The 14,973-nt window shown below is 36.4% G+C and overlaps 1 protein-coding gene across 1 annotated transcript; it reads right to left on the bottom strand.

Moving 5' to 3' along the window:
* Positions 1-1,375: 1,375 nt before the first annotated feature.
* LOC145116633 (caffeoylshikimate esterase-like) lies at positions 1,376-2,834 on the bottom strand. Its single transcript, XM_079052952.1, has 2 exons — positions 2,192-2,834; positions 1,376-2,059 (listed from the first exon to the last, which is right to left on the bottom strand). Exons 1-2 carry the CDS (start codon positions 2,732-2,734, stop codon positions 1,604-1,606), a joined length of 999 nt encoding a protein of 332 aa, XP_078909078.1. The 5' UTR covers positions 2,735-2,834; the 3' UTR covers positions 1,376-1,603.
* Between the last annotated feature and the right edge of the window lie 12,139 nt (positions 2,835-14,973).

The following is a 14,973-nucleotide window of genomic DNA, read 5'->3' as shown; positions in this document are numbered from 1 at the left end:
AAATTGCACGTTTAGTCCCTATTTTCAAAAATTAACTCGGATCGTCCCTTGTATCGTTAAAAATTACACGCTTGGTCCCTTAAATCATTTACCAGACATAAAAAGTCTATTTCACCCTTATTCTTTTATATTTGATTTATTTTTAGATTGTTATTATTAATAATTATAATTTTAAAACAACATTAAATAAATGGGCCCCACCCTCATCCTCTTCTTCCTCTTTTCTTTCAAGAACCAACCGCATATTCTCACTTTCATGTTCCTCTTCACCATCTTCGGTGAGATCGCCGTCGGTGCTCCACCACCCTCAATGCATCGCCGGTACTTGGAACCCACTACACCCAGCACCATCTTCTTATTTCTCACCCACATCCGACAGCAACACAAAACCCTAGCTAGCCAACGCCGTCGTCGACCTTCCTCTCTGTCATCCTTCGCCCCTATCACCACACTGGATGTCGGCGACATCGCCTCTGGTCTCCTTCCCCTCTATCACCACTAAACGTCGCCTCAGATCTACATTATCACTAAAACATTGTCGCAGATCTGCAAGTAATCGTCACTTCCAAGCCTCCGTCGGTTAGGGTTTCGCCACAACCACCATCCACCACCTGTATGCCTTTATCTCCACCTGCAAAAAAAACTCATTGTCATTGGATCTAGTGGGTTACCACCGAATTTTTTGGGTTACCACCGGATATATTAGATGAAGAATATGAAGCCACCTTCAAAAACCACCACTTGGAGAGTAAATCTGTGAACAGGTGGCGATGGTGGCTTCATCTCCATCTCTCTTTCTCTATATCGCATTAGTTGAGAAGATTATTATGGTTTAAGGACATGTGGGAAGAAGAACGGGGGAAGAAGGGTCATCGACAATGTTTTTGACAGAAAAAGAGGTGGAGGTCGACGGTGGTGTGTGGTGGTCCGACGATGTTGCGTGGTGGTCCGACAGTAGAAGATAAATTGATGAAGGGTTAAAGGGTGTGGGTGGGGTTAGGGTAGATGATAAATGTTTGTGGTGGTGGGCCCATTTTTTGTTTTTCTTTACTTTTTGATTTTTGTTTTAAATTGTTAATAATAAACAAATCAAAATATATATATATATATATATAAAGAAACATAAAGGGTAAAATAATCATTTTATGTTGGTCAGGGACGGTCCGAGTGAGAAAAAAGCATTATATGGACGATCCGAGTTAATTTTTAAAAATAGGGACTAAACGTGCAATTTGACACTTCGACGATGGACGAATGGTGTAATTTACTCTTTATTTAGTATCACCCTTTTTGAATCATCTTCGTATTTAGCTTTCAATTAAAACAAAAAGTTACAAGAATACACGACACAAGACAATTATTGATTAAAAAGAAAGACCAAAAAAAAAAAACTTATCATTTTAAGCTATTGCCATCCTTTGTTTTCATAAAATGTAATACTAGCTTCTTTCTATATTTCTATAACAAATAATCCGGCTATAAAGTAGCCTCTAGATCTCAAATCCCTTCATCAAGTGTAAAATCCTTATCCGAAAATACAACATTCAAACTACAAAACATCTACACACCAGTTTTATTAAAAGGATCTTCAAGAAGAAAAGCATTAATCAGTAGTACATTTAGACCCAAACTTCTGAGCCTTCTCATCAATCCAAGCTTTCATATCCCCCAACACAAGAGCAACAGCATCATCTGGTTCCCCTTGAATCAACGAATGATACATTCCTTCATAAAGCTTCAACGTCTTATCCTCTTTAGCAGTCACAGCCTTCTCATACAACATCTCTGAACCAGTATGGCACGCCAACCCATCTGATGTCCCGTGTGCAACAAAAAATGGCACCTTCACCTTCTCAAAGTTGTTCTGCACATAATTTGTCACCCTCACAATCTCTCTCATTGTCCCCACCCTCGGTTTTCCGGCATATCGTTTTGGATTCACCGCTATTATCTTCAGTTTTTCAACATCTTTGATCGCCTTCGCCACCATACGAGAATCCGGCATCGCAGCCCACGTATCCGCTAGTCCGAAGAGTAGTCCGTACATCGTTAAATGTAACTTTAATTAAGAAATCATCATAGTTGTAATTGGATCAGTGAATCAAATTAAACAATCGATCTAGATCTGGGATCTGTGGAAAAAAATGGGATGATTTACAATTTGAAATTGAAACTGAAATTGAAATTTTACCTTGGAGGGAATCATGCCTTCGGGTATCACTAAAAGTGGGGAAGACAAGATCAAGCCGGACCATGTGTCCGGATCCGACTGGAAGTACATAAGAATGGTGATCAGTCCGCCCATCGATTCCCCTAAAAGGAAGGCTGGGAGATTACTGTACTGTTCGCTCCGGCGAACACTAACGAAGTATGATAGTGAAGTCGCGGCTGCTTTATCCATGTCTCCGATGTATCCATGGAGTCCGTCGGAGCGGCCGTGACCAAGGAGGTCGGCGGCGAAGACGGCGTATCCCCACTTGGCATATGCGATGCAGATCTTCTGGAAACACCAGCTGGAGTCGGATCCGTACCCGTGGGTCATAAACACGACGGCCTTAACTGGTTGGTCTTCGTCTAATGGAAGCCATGACTGAGTGAAGATTTTGCCGTTAGGGGTTTCGAAGTGGGATTTGGAGTTCCGGACGCCTTGGGATTTGTAGTATTCTTCCTCTGGTGTTTCACCCCAGAAGAACGGTGGTGGCGGGGGTAGCGGAGGAAGTTTTGGCGGTGGCATGGTTGGTGGATGTGGTCGGAGTGGACCGAGTGGTGGGAAGAGAGTAAAAGGGTTATAGAATAATCTTTCCGAGGATTTGACGGGATAATTAAGAAGGGCTCCTTTTGTGTTGCAATTAATATAACGATTATTTGATTATTGTTATTGCAAATAGCCGATACTAAAAATTTAACACAAATTATATAAATTTTAATTTTTAAGCTACTCTTTTATCCATATAAACTAGGTTTAAACTTTAAACCTATGGAAACCATGTTTGAGAAAAAAAAATATTTATAATTCAAAATTGTAATGGCTAATAAAATATTTGCAAAAAAAATATTAATTTACAAAATGTAAAAAAAGGCTAAAATAATAAAATATATGTAACAAATATAAAATGATGATTTTGATAAACTAAAAGAAAATGCATTTTTCTTACTTATTTTTTTTTTACTATTGGTATAGGGGTAAATGGAAAAAATTGCAAAAATCTCTTAATCAATTCCATAGTAAAACAAAAGCACAAACGCCCAAAATTTTGACAACAATTACCATAAGCGAGTCATGGAAATATATAAAGCATAATCCCAATATAAAGTTGCATTTATGTCGTAAGGAAATATATATATATATATATATATATATATATATATATATATATATATATATATATATATATATATATATATATATATATATATATATAAAGTTGTATTTATAAGTCACAAAAGGAAATACATGCAAATTCCCACATGCTTGAAAGATTGGGTGATAAAAAAATAAATACCATCTAACATAAGAAACGACGTTCCAATGGAATAAAACATTCTATTCCTTACCTGATTCCATCATACCAATCACTACCCACATGCCAGACTTTCAGAATAATAGCTTATAATAGCTTAATGCATCCAAATTAGGCAAGATAATTGGAAAAAATAAAACATGTTTCATATTCTTGAACTTTGAGGTCTACTTCCTCCACATCAGCAACTTGTTTCGATATTCCTTTTACTTTGCTTCCTAATTCATAACATTTGATATGGAAGAGTACAAGTTAGCACATAAAAAGAGCACACAAAAATTCCAAAATATGTTTCATAGAATTTCAGCTCTAGTAGTTTTTTCTACTATTAGCTGAAGCTCCTTCTTGTTATAATACAAGAAACAGAAAGTATATTCATATATTTGTTTATTATAGCATCATATTTTTATTTTTTCCTTTTATAACATTGTAAATGAAAATACATTGCTATTTTCTTGCATGCATAACTCATTTTACCCAAAAATGTTTTACATGATTCCATAATATTTTAATCATCCATAACGAAATTTACCATATTTCTGATGCATTAATTGGAAAAGAATGCATGTCTCTGTCTCTGGTTTGAGTTGGTTTTACAAATTTTTGAACTATCCATGTAAACCACTGACCAACTAATCCTAAAATCTAATAAAACGTTTCTCCAAACTTTGCCTTGTTTATTATAAATAAGGTACATGTTAGCCAACACTTTAGCAACACAAGTATCAGATTGTAATTTTACCTTCACATACAAAAGCATGTATGGATGAAAAACTAAAAAAAATTACAAAGACATGATTCATATGAAAACTGAGAACTTGATCCTTTTAGTTTCTGTAACATCTGGAACCCTAAGGTACTAAATTCATTATTTTATTTGCATTATGAGGGTTCTCACGACGTGAGATCTTGGGGATCATGTCGTGATGGACCATTGACCTGCTGACCCGCGTTTCTGGAAACTCACAACGTGAGGCATAAGGTCTCACGACGTGAGCGCGACTTAATGACCTAAAACCCTAATATTCGGGTATTTAAGTGAATGAGAGGCTAAGGTTATCCATCCTTAACCTATCTCACCCTCTAAGCCTTTGGAAAACCCTAATCTCGACCCTTTTGAAGCTTTTAAGCATTTTTGGAGATCCTTGAAGCATTCTTTGGTGGTTTTGGTTACTTGAAGTGGAAGAAGACCTTGGTTGAGCAACCTCTTGGCATTTTGGCTTTCACCTTGCAATCTCTTGGATCTTTTGGACCATTGTAAATCATCAAGCTTCGACCTTTCAACCTATTTCATTCTAGATCTAAGTTATAAGCTCCTTTTTGCATGTTTGAGTGGGATTGCTTGCATGGGGTCCATAAAGTTGGCAGCTTTATGGATCATTGACTCATTCTCTTCAACATAGTCATTGGACATGCATGAATGAAAAGTCTCGATTTTTATCATCATTTGGGTAAAGGAAGACCCCATGGAAAGTCCCAAGTCATGGCTGTAAGGATTAAGAGCTTAATGTCTTAAGTTGGCCTGTTCAGATATCACGACGTGAGGCTTAAGACTGTCGTGTCGTGAGAAAGTTGGCCATCCCGTCTATTTTGTCCGGATTAGGTCACGACGTGATTCAAGGGTGGGTCGGGACGTGACGGGGACTAGAATCTTTTTGGATAAGTTGAGCTGACTCGCTGAGCCGGGGCTGAGTCAAGTTGGTCCTCACGACGTGACCATTGTCTGGTCACGACGTGAGAACCCGCTGTTGGAGTTTGCACCGTAGATTTTAGGCCTTTGGTTAATTGGATTGGGCCTTGGCTTTGGGCCAAGTTAGGGAAATGGTAAAAAGGTCTTTTACCCTAATTTGGACTCTTAGTGTGAGTCGGGATCCAATTATTAATTGGATGTTATTTTATGATTGATAGCACAGGGATTTTAGCGGGCCAGCAGTCAGAGATTTTTCCTGTGAGACTCAGCAGTGCGATGTGAGTTTCCTCATCATGTTTAGCAGGTCGAACGCACCAATGTCGGCCCATGATTTTGTTATGTTAGGATGCTAGATATCTGCGTGACTCTTGCATGTGTTATGTACTCATATGCTTACCGGGTGGGGGCCTGATAGCCATTTTGTATGCTATGTATCTTCGTGATTCTTGCATGTGTTATGTGTTTACATGTTATTATGTTTATATGTATGCTAGGTGGGGCCCAGTGACTGACAGATCTATATACCGAGCGGAGCTCGATGTCGGGCGGGGCCCATTATATGTTTATTTATGTATGCATGATATGTGGTATTTGGGGAACTCAATAAGCTTTGTGCTTACGGTTTTCAGTTTATGTTTCAGGTACTTCTGGTTCCAAAGGGAAGAGCTCGAGATGATTGCAGAGCACACACCACTCGATTCCGCATTTTGTGATTTACTCTGATATTGATGATGTATCGATATATTTTGATAATTTTGGTTTTATGAGAATGATATGGTTTGATGTTTTATTAATCTAAAAATGAAAAAAAAAATTATGGTTTTATTTTTGGGACGTTTCAGTTTCTTTGCTTCTTCCTACAACTTGGTTATGTTTTAAATTCCTACCTTCCATAGACCTTGAATCTATAACAAAAATGTTTTCTTTTTAGTTTTATGAATCTAACCAAACTCACAAATTGGTAAGAAAAAATGAGCAAGCCTTAAGTTTTATCTCTAACCTAGTAACATGCAAAGGAAAATTGGAAAAAATTAAAGTAACATTCAAAAAAATGTATATGGAATTAAACATTCAAAGTAGGTTTTAATGATCACACCTTAACTCGTGTAAGAGCATCTTACTAGAAAAAAAAGTAAAAGAATAAATATCAACTTGCTTTTATTGATTTAATATAAAAAGTAAAAGAAATGTTCATTTCTATAAACAAAAGGGAAGAAGAAACAATAGTATTAGTGTAACACTCAATTTTGGTAAGTTTCACATTTAACCTCTTTATTTTAAAAACCTTGCATTTTGGTCTTTGAGCTAGTACGCGGGGCATACTAGCCCGAGGTTTTAATCGTGGACTCCACCCACGTACGTTGGGCGTATGTGGAGTACGCTGGGGGTATGCAGGCCCGAGACAAACCCCAATATTTAGGTTTGTGCCTTATTTAAGGATCATAAACTCACCTCCTGACCATTTTAGACCAGCCTGATGGGTTATGAGCATAACATCATTCCTATGGTGTTCATGCAACCCTAATTGCTTTGATCTAGGTTTTTCTAAGTAAACATACAACATTGAACACCAAAGCAATGAACCCTAATTGACTAGCATACAAATCTGAAATTGACATATGATTAGGGTTAGAATCATTACCTTGATTGTTATGTAGCAATAACAATCACAAACCTTCTTAATCTTGACTTCTGAAAGCTTAGTGCCTCAAGTGTTGCACCTCTAATGGAGTCACAAACACCACTAGCAACAAGACGACTTAGGAGAGGGAGGAGGAGGAACCGAAAACGTCTAGGGTTTCTCTTAGAAGGTTAGCCACGTTTTTTGGAGCCTTAGGGGTCTTTATATACTTGTGAGGGCTGCTAGGGTTTCAGGTGAAACCCTAATTCTATGCTTAGGCCTTAAGCAACCCATGGAGTCCCTCTAGAAAGCCCTTGGACGAAAATCATATGGGCTTCCCATAGATTTCGTCCAATGCCCTTTCCATTAGGAATCCATAGCCCAATTTGCAACTATCATATAATTGCAATATCAGTCCCCTTTATTTAATTAATCTCTCTTAGCTACAAAATTAATTCTTAATTAATTCTTGACTAATATTAATTAAACAATATGATTTCTCTTTTAATATATTATTCACATAATATATTAATAAATCATAATTAATCCTCTTTCTCCTTAGTTCATCCTATCAATTGCTATGGTGAAGGCAACCCAAAAGGACCATGCTCATAATCGGGTCAAGTACATACCAAAATAGTTATGGGCTTAGACACCTAATCCAACAGTCTCCCACTTGGATAAGTCTAATAACTATTTTGCATATGACTTCAGAACCTGATCAGCAATCGTAGCTTTCAAAAGCCGCTGTCAACTCTGATCTTATCAGTAACGCGTCCTTTAGATTAGGGATCATATATTCCTCCATTCTAGATATCGTATGAAATAAGACATGGATTTAATCATACTCTCTGTTCATGTGTTGTTTCCCGATTTCCGATTTATGACGACTGACAACAGACTACAATTGAACACATCAACTTAGTCCAGGCTTGGCCAAGCGCTTAGGGTGTCATCATTAAATCATCGAGGGGCCCACAAATATCGCTTTTATCCCACTTTGGGTAAAAGGAACGGATAAACTTTGACTCAAATGCTCGCTTGTACCTACTCATCAAATCACACACAACAATATGTTTTATAACACCAAGTTACTGGTGCGTTTACATATTATCAATATGCAACCGACTTGTAAACTACAACTCAGACGTCTCGGTTTCAAGAATATAAGATATTATCGTCTCACTAATCACTCGTGATAAAATCCATGAAGTGATTCAAGTGAGCGTGGGTTTAATCCAATGCTCAAATCTTAATTCATAAGCACTCATGAACGTTGTAGCAAACTTTTGCTATGTCTAATACACTTTAGACAGTCTACAAACCAATTCACAACAGTCTAGCATCAATACCTACTTCCAAAGTATTTATCGACTGTGTATAGTTTGAATAATCTTATTATTCGGGAAGTCAAAACATGCAAAGTGAAACACAAGAATAATCGAATCCAATATGGCCTCAAACTTGTGAGTATAAATAAAACACCTTTTATTTAGTCACCATATTGATTACACATTATTCATTGTATAATGTTTCGGATAATCAACTTATTACTTGAATTATAACAACAGTTGTCCCATGCTCCAAGCATGCACACTCTATTTACCTATGGTCCATACTTTGTGAAATAGATCAATTGAAAACATTTCCAATGATACTCATTTCACAACTCCTAATCCTTGTCATAAGTGTAAGAATACAAAATTCTCGCCACTAGTAGAATATGTTAGATTCTAACATTTTATGCAACGAACCTTTTGTAATGTCACAATACCAAAGCTACAAAGACTTTGCCAATGATATTACAAAGTGCTCTAATGGAGATTGTTACAAGGCAATTCCATAGATGTGAAGTCTCATATTCAAAGTACATTCATTTGAACATCCTTCTTGCATAAAAGTTTCTAATCTAGACATAGATTCTCGATATCCAACTCCCAATATGGAAACATTTCCATATTTGCCATACGACAACTCATTATTAATAGAATCATATCTAATCATAATAATGTCATTATGGTCCATTCGTTACTATACTTCCAACTGCCCACAAGTGACCAATCCTTGGCGAACCTTAGATTGTCCTTGACAGTCGTTTAATTATTTTAGTCAAATCTGGTTCTAGTCCTTTTTCCCTCTTAATGCCCTAGGCATTTGGAAAATTTAGAACGGTCGAATATTACAACATATGCAATCGATCCTATACCCGAAGCGTGTGGGACACGATTCATAATGAAAAACGTGATACTTTACCAGTTTCTTGCTATAATATTGCCATATATAGAATTCTTTTAAGTTGAACCTTTTCAACATAACATCCATATATTTTCCTTTGACTAAATTTAATTAAAATTTCTCGATCTAAGCTTTTAGATTTGACATGAAGTATAATATTCTCTCCCTTAATTATAGCAGAACAACTTTTCAACCCCTGCAACTTTGCAAAGTGAAACTTTTGTTTTCTATAATTAATATTGCTAACTTGCAACACTTAAAATAATAATCATGCTCCCACTAACATGATAATTATATCCATACCAGCATAACATTTATGCTCCCACTAGCTTTGACACGTATTCAGAAAACAGTTGGACTTCTAGAAATCAATACTTATTGACTTCCAAAGTTAATTTTTCTAATACGATATGATTCGATAAGCCTTTATCTAAGCTTCTCAAACTCATACACCTTTCCTTAGATAGCTCATATGTGTGTCTAAACCATTTTAGAACTTATAGCAATAAGTCTTAAATGTTCGAACTAATTGCCAAATCTCACAATTCGAACTATGAAGAGGGATGTTGTAATCATAATCGAATTTGAGAATGCAAATATCACAATTGCTATCTCCTTAAAATCTCTCTTAGTGAAAGCGTTTCCTCACAATCATTTTCATGAAACAGAGAGAAACCTTATGACACTTAGATTTTATGGTGTATGTGCTCTTATCCATGTGAATTTGTCATAACCATAATCATAAGATAATGTTTGTGACAAATCCAAACTCTTATGGACAGAACTTGTTCATTCTTAATTTCTTGCCATCAAGGGTCCCACCATTGCTTCCAAGTTATTGAGCAGCTCACCCCTACCTATCAATGTACTTTCCATTGATCAGGGTGCCTTGCCTCTATGCAACCCATTGAGAACTCATAGAACTCACATGCATAGTTGACTAAACTGGAATGGCACAGAAACAGGAATATGTCAACATGATAGGTTACAAACCTCAAGTCGTGTGCTAGTGTTTAATAAGTTTGCTCTTGATTAGTTCTTGAACCTTTTCAAGATCATTTAGACTCCTACTGACCTTTTGACATATAAGTTTCTTTTGTCAAGAAACATTTCTTGACAAACAAATATTCAGGAGTTAGTGAGAATTTTTATCAAGACAAACACTACAAACAATTGGTTTTAGTTGGTCTTTGTCCTATCCAAGACATCACAACTTACCAATTTCAAACGTGCAAGAGTAAGAAAAACATTTTTCTACTCCACATTTGATAAGTGTGTTAAAACTTCCTAAGATGTGTCACTCAAGTCACAATCTTGGAGTATGACTCTAAGACTTGATTTTGGAATGAAGTATGATTCGTCTTTTGATTTAACCATTTCAACAATTTCTGATTCCTCTTCTTAGCCATACTAGTACACTAAGGTGTCCTTAGAGGATCAATTGTGATATGGTTTCATAATCAACAAGACGGTCATAAAACATGATACTAAAGTACTCTCCCATCTTTTCAGATTGGAGAAACTTTTATCTTTCTGCCTAATTGATTCTTCTTATCCGTTCTGCCATTCATTGAAACTTTTCAATGATTCAGAATTACACTTAATCTTGTAAGCATAACCACATTTACTAGACTTTTAGTAAATCATGACGAATAATCTTATTGTTATTTGTGGTGGACTCGACCAGTGAACAACATTGCGTACCAGATCTAGATCTCCTAGTCTTTCACTTGACTCACATACTTATGTGAACAAGGAATTAATCTTAATTTTCTAAGTACCAAGATTTCCATACATCACATGACTCAAATCATACGATTCCAAGCTTCTGTCCAATTGGAACTTGGGTGATGGGAATCTTTCCTTACTTAGAAAATTACGACACTACCATATATAACATAACTAAGAATCACATCCACTTAATATTGCTTATAATAGAAACGCAAAAGCATCAATTTTCACAAATGACATTGCAAGGAGATATAAATAAGACATACTCAAAATTTATTTTATTTATAAAAAAGGTGCGTAAAACTTGTCCTTACAACGTAAATTCGAATGAAAACTATGCTATTACATATTCCTAAGCAATCTATCATAACTCTAAGCAGCAGCTCAAAAATCCGATCATCGAATCATGCGATCGAAATCCATTTCTTCATGATCAGACTCAGCTCACTTCTTCCTTTAAGCTTCCTTTCTTTTCTTCGATCCTACAAAACATCAAAATGTAATCTTATCACATCATGTATTAAGAATCTAAAATAGAAAACTTAATGAGTTAGATAGTGGATTTTACCTGAAGCAGAGTCATACATCTTGACTCTCCCATCTCTTAGATCTCTCAGGTAGTCAGGGCAGCTTCGTAACCAATGCCCCCTCTTTTGGCAGTAGAAACATATGGATTCTTCTGGAATGGTACACAGAACTATCTCAGACTCAGCCTTTCTCTTGCGTAGAGAAAACTTTTCTGGACTTCCAATCTTGCCATTGCCCATAGAAGGTTGGGATATTGATTTACCAGACAAATTTGCTCGACCAGTGCGCCAAATCATTGTTGATTCAACAGCAATAAGCAAATAAGTCAAATCAATGAGGGTCATGTCGTGGTCCATCATATAGTACTCTCTAATGAACTCACTATATGATTCGGGAAGTGACTGATTAACCAAGTCAATAGCCAACTTCCTTGAGACATCGACACCCAACATTCCTAATCTATCAATATGTAACTTCATATCCAAGACATGAGCACATACAGACTTTCCATCTTCGTGTCTTTTGCCAATAGGGCTTGAGTGACCTTGAACTTTTCAAGTCTTCGAGCACGTGAGTCAGGGAGAATTATTGGAGGAGGTGGAGGAAGTGAAGAATGATTTCCATTTCCACAATCCAATCCTGGAACATCATCTTCAAGCGGAAAACTTTTTCCACGGATTCAGGAAGACCATAGTTGTTAGATTTTGACATCTACAAAACGGGAGAAATTCAAGTTAGTTGACAAAATACTCAATATAGCACCCAAATGAAATATTGAGGCTAGGATCCAACACAATATTCTACAATTTGGAAGATGGATGCCGTAATCCAAATCGCAGAACATTTGAAGGTAGGTAAATGACGATTTACCAATTTCCACCATGAAAAACGAAAACTGAAAATTAGGTTTTAAATGAATTGAAACTCCTAGATATTTTGAGATTCACTGAACTTTTAAATGACATGTTTAATCTCGATTATGCCCTTCAAGTTTGTGACTGGGATGCCGAGGATCACAAACAAGGTGTGGATAACCATGCAAATATACGTGGTGCCCCCAATGTTGCAGTCACCTAATCAATGTGCCGGTTAGCCACACACACTCCATTGATCTATGACAAACATCGAGTCACCCTTTGCCCCCTTCGCTAGACTCAAATTAGTGTGCCGGGTAACCACATACGCTCCACTAACGTCTTGGCAAGGGTACAAAGTGTAATGTCATGGAATAGCAACAATTCCACCTTTTTTCTAAAGTAACTAAGATTTGGGAATTTATAAAAGATTTAGTTACTTGCATTACATTATACTTATAATGGAAGGTTGTGTCCTATCCTACCCGTTCGGCTAACGACCCTCCACTAGTCAAGAGTGCGGTGGGTAAGAGTGGATACCAATTCAATCGCCATTTTATAGGCAATTTCCTTAAACACCCCTTAGAGATCAGCTTCGTGAATGAGGCCTACTAACGGTAAGACTGACTCTTTACTTATATATATATAAAATATGTTAAACCTTTAAATGTTATATATTATAAGGTGTATTTTATACTTTTAAAATACTAAGTGGTTTAAACTTATTAATAAATTAGACCTTTAATTTGATTAATCTTAAACCATATAATTATGATTTATTAATTATCTCTTTTAATTAAACTCTTAATTAAATTAATAAACCATAAGGGTGTAAATTGAACTTTTCAAAACTTTAGGGTTTTAGAATTTAATATTTCAAAATTAATACTTTTTAATTAAAATTAAATTCCAAAACTTGAGGGCAAATTTTGAAACCTTTCAAAACATTAGGGTTTAACTATTTAAATTTCAAAAACTAAAACTTTGAAGTTCAAATTTAAACTTTCAGTTTATAGGGTGCAATTTGAAACTTTTACAAATTACTAGGTTAAATATTTTACTAACAGTAATCCTATATTATCCATATTTAACCAAATCCATCAATTTTGATGAGGATAACTATTCCAAACTTTAAAAAATCGGATTTTGGCAAGAAAAACGAGTTTTGGCAATTATCCTCAACAAAATCTGGCAGAAAAATCGAAAATCCCGGCACCAGAGCCCTGGACTCGTTGAGTCCACAATGGAACTCGTCGAGTAGGACCTACTCGTCGAGTCCATTCATGGACTCGGTGAGTCTGCCTGTCAGAAGGTGAAATTTTCGATTTTCTTGAACTTTGGTGGTACACTTTTGCATCTATTCACTAGAAAAACAACCTAGGCTCTAATACCACTGATGGGTTATGAGCATAACATCATTCTTATGGTGTTCATGCAACCCTAATTGCTTTGATCTAGGTTTTCCTAAGTAAACATACAACATTGAATACCAAAGCAATGAACCCTAATTGACTAGCATACAAATCTGAAATTGACATATGGTTAGGGTTAGAATAATTACCTTGATTGTTATGTAGCAATAACAATCACAAACCTTCTTGATCTTGACTTCTGAAAGCTTAGTGACTCAAGTGTTGCACCTCTAATGGAGTCACAAACACCACTAGCAACAAGACGACTTAGGAGAGGGAGGAGGAGGCACCAAAAACGTCTAGGGTTTCTCTTAGAAGGTTAGCCACGTTTTTGGGAGCCTTAGGGGTCTTTATATACTTGTGAGGGCTACTAGGGTTTCAGGTGAAACCCTAATTCTATGCTTAGGCTTTAAGCAACCCATGGAGTCGCTCTAGAAGCCCTTGGACGAAAATCATATGGGCTTCCCATAGATTTCGTCCAATGCCCTTTCCATTAGGAATCCATAGCCCAATTTGTAACTATCATATAATTGCAATATCAGTCCCCTTTATTTAATTAATCTCTTTTAGCCACAAAATTAATTCTTAATTAATTCTTGACTAATATTAATTAAACAATATGATTTCTCTTTTAATATATTATTCACATAATATATTAATAAATCATAATTAATCCTCTTTCTCCTTAGTTCATCCTATCAGTTTCTATGGTGAAGGCAACCCAAAAGGACCATGCTCATAATCGGTTCAAGTACATACCAAAATAGTTATGGGCTTAGACACCTAATCTAACACAACCTCCATATCTTGAAAACCCTAACCTCGCCCTTACCCTTTGTTTTGGTGCTTTTGAGCTCTTGTGAAGCATTTTGGTGTGTGTTTGTGTATTTTGAAGTGGTAGAAGGGGATTGAAGACTTATTCTTCGGAGAAGAGCTTAGAGATCTAGAGTTGACATCATCATTTAGTGACTTTTGAGGTATAAAGTCCATAACTTGTCAACTCCTTGTATAGATCTACTCTAGGGTTTCTTTATGGCTATTTTGGTCCCTTTTGATTGGTCCTTGTGAGCTAAGGTCATTTTAGAAGCTTAACCCTTTAGATCTGGACATTTTAGGGCCCCTTATGCATAAAAATGCAAACTTTATGGTGTGTATTGACTCATGCATGTGTTAAGACTCTTGTTAAGCTCTTTTGAGCTCTAGAGCCACATTAAGCCACACATGCACGTAAAGTTTCCAACTTTACGTGTTAAGTCATCTTTTGAGACAAGGTCTGAGAGTATGGAGTAGGGGCTGAATCGTTTAAGTGCTTAATGGAGTGGGGGTGGCACACCGGGGAGTACGCTGGGCGTACTAACCCCAAAAGGAGTACGCTTAGCGT

Source organism: Lactuca virosa, chromosome 5 (assembly GCF_052849685.1).
Source record: "Lactuca virosa cultivar CGN04683 chromosome 5, Lactuca_virosa_CGN04683_v6, whole genome shotgun sequence".
Classification (NCBI taxonomy): domain Eukaryota; kingdom Viridiplantae; phylum Streptophyta; class Magnoliopsida; order Asterales; family Asteraceae; genus Lactuca; species Lactuca virosa.
The sequence above is the reverse complement of the archived record's forward strand: the minus strand, read 5'-3'. Positions and strand labels throughout refer to the sequence as shown.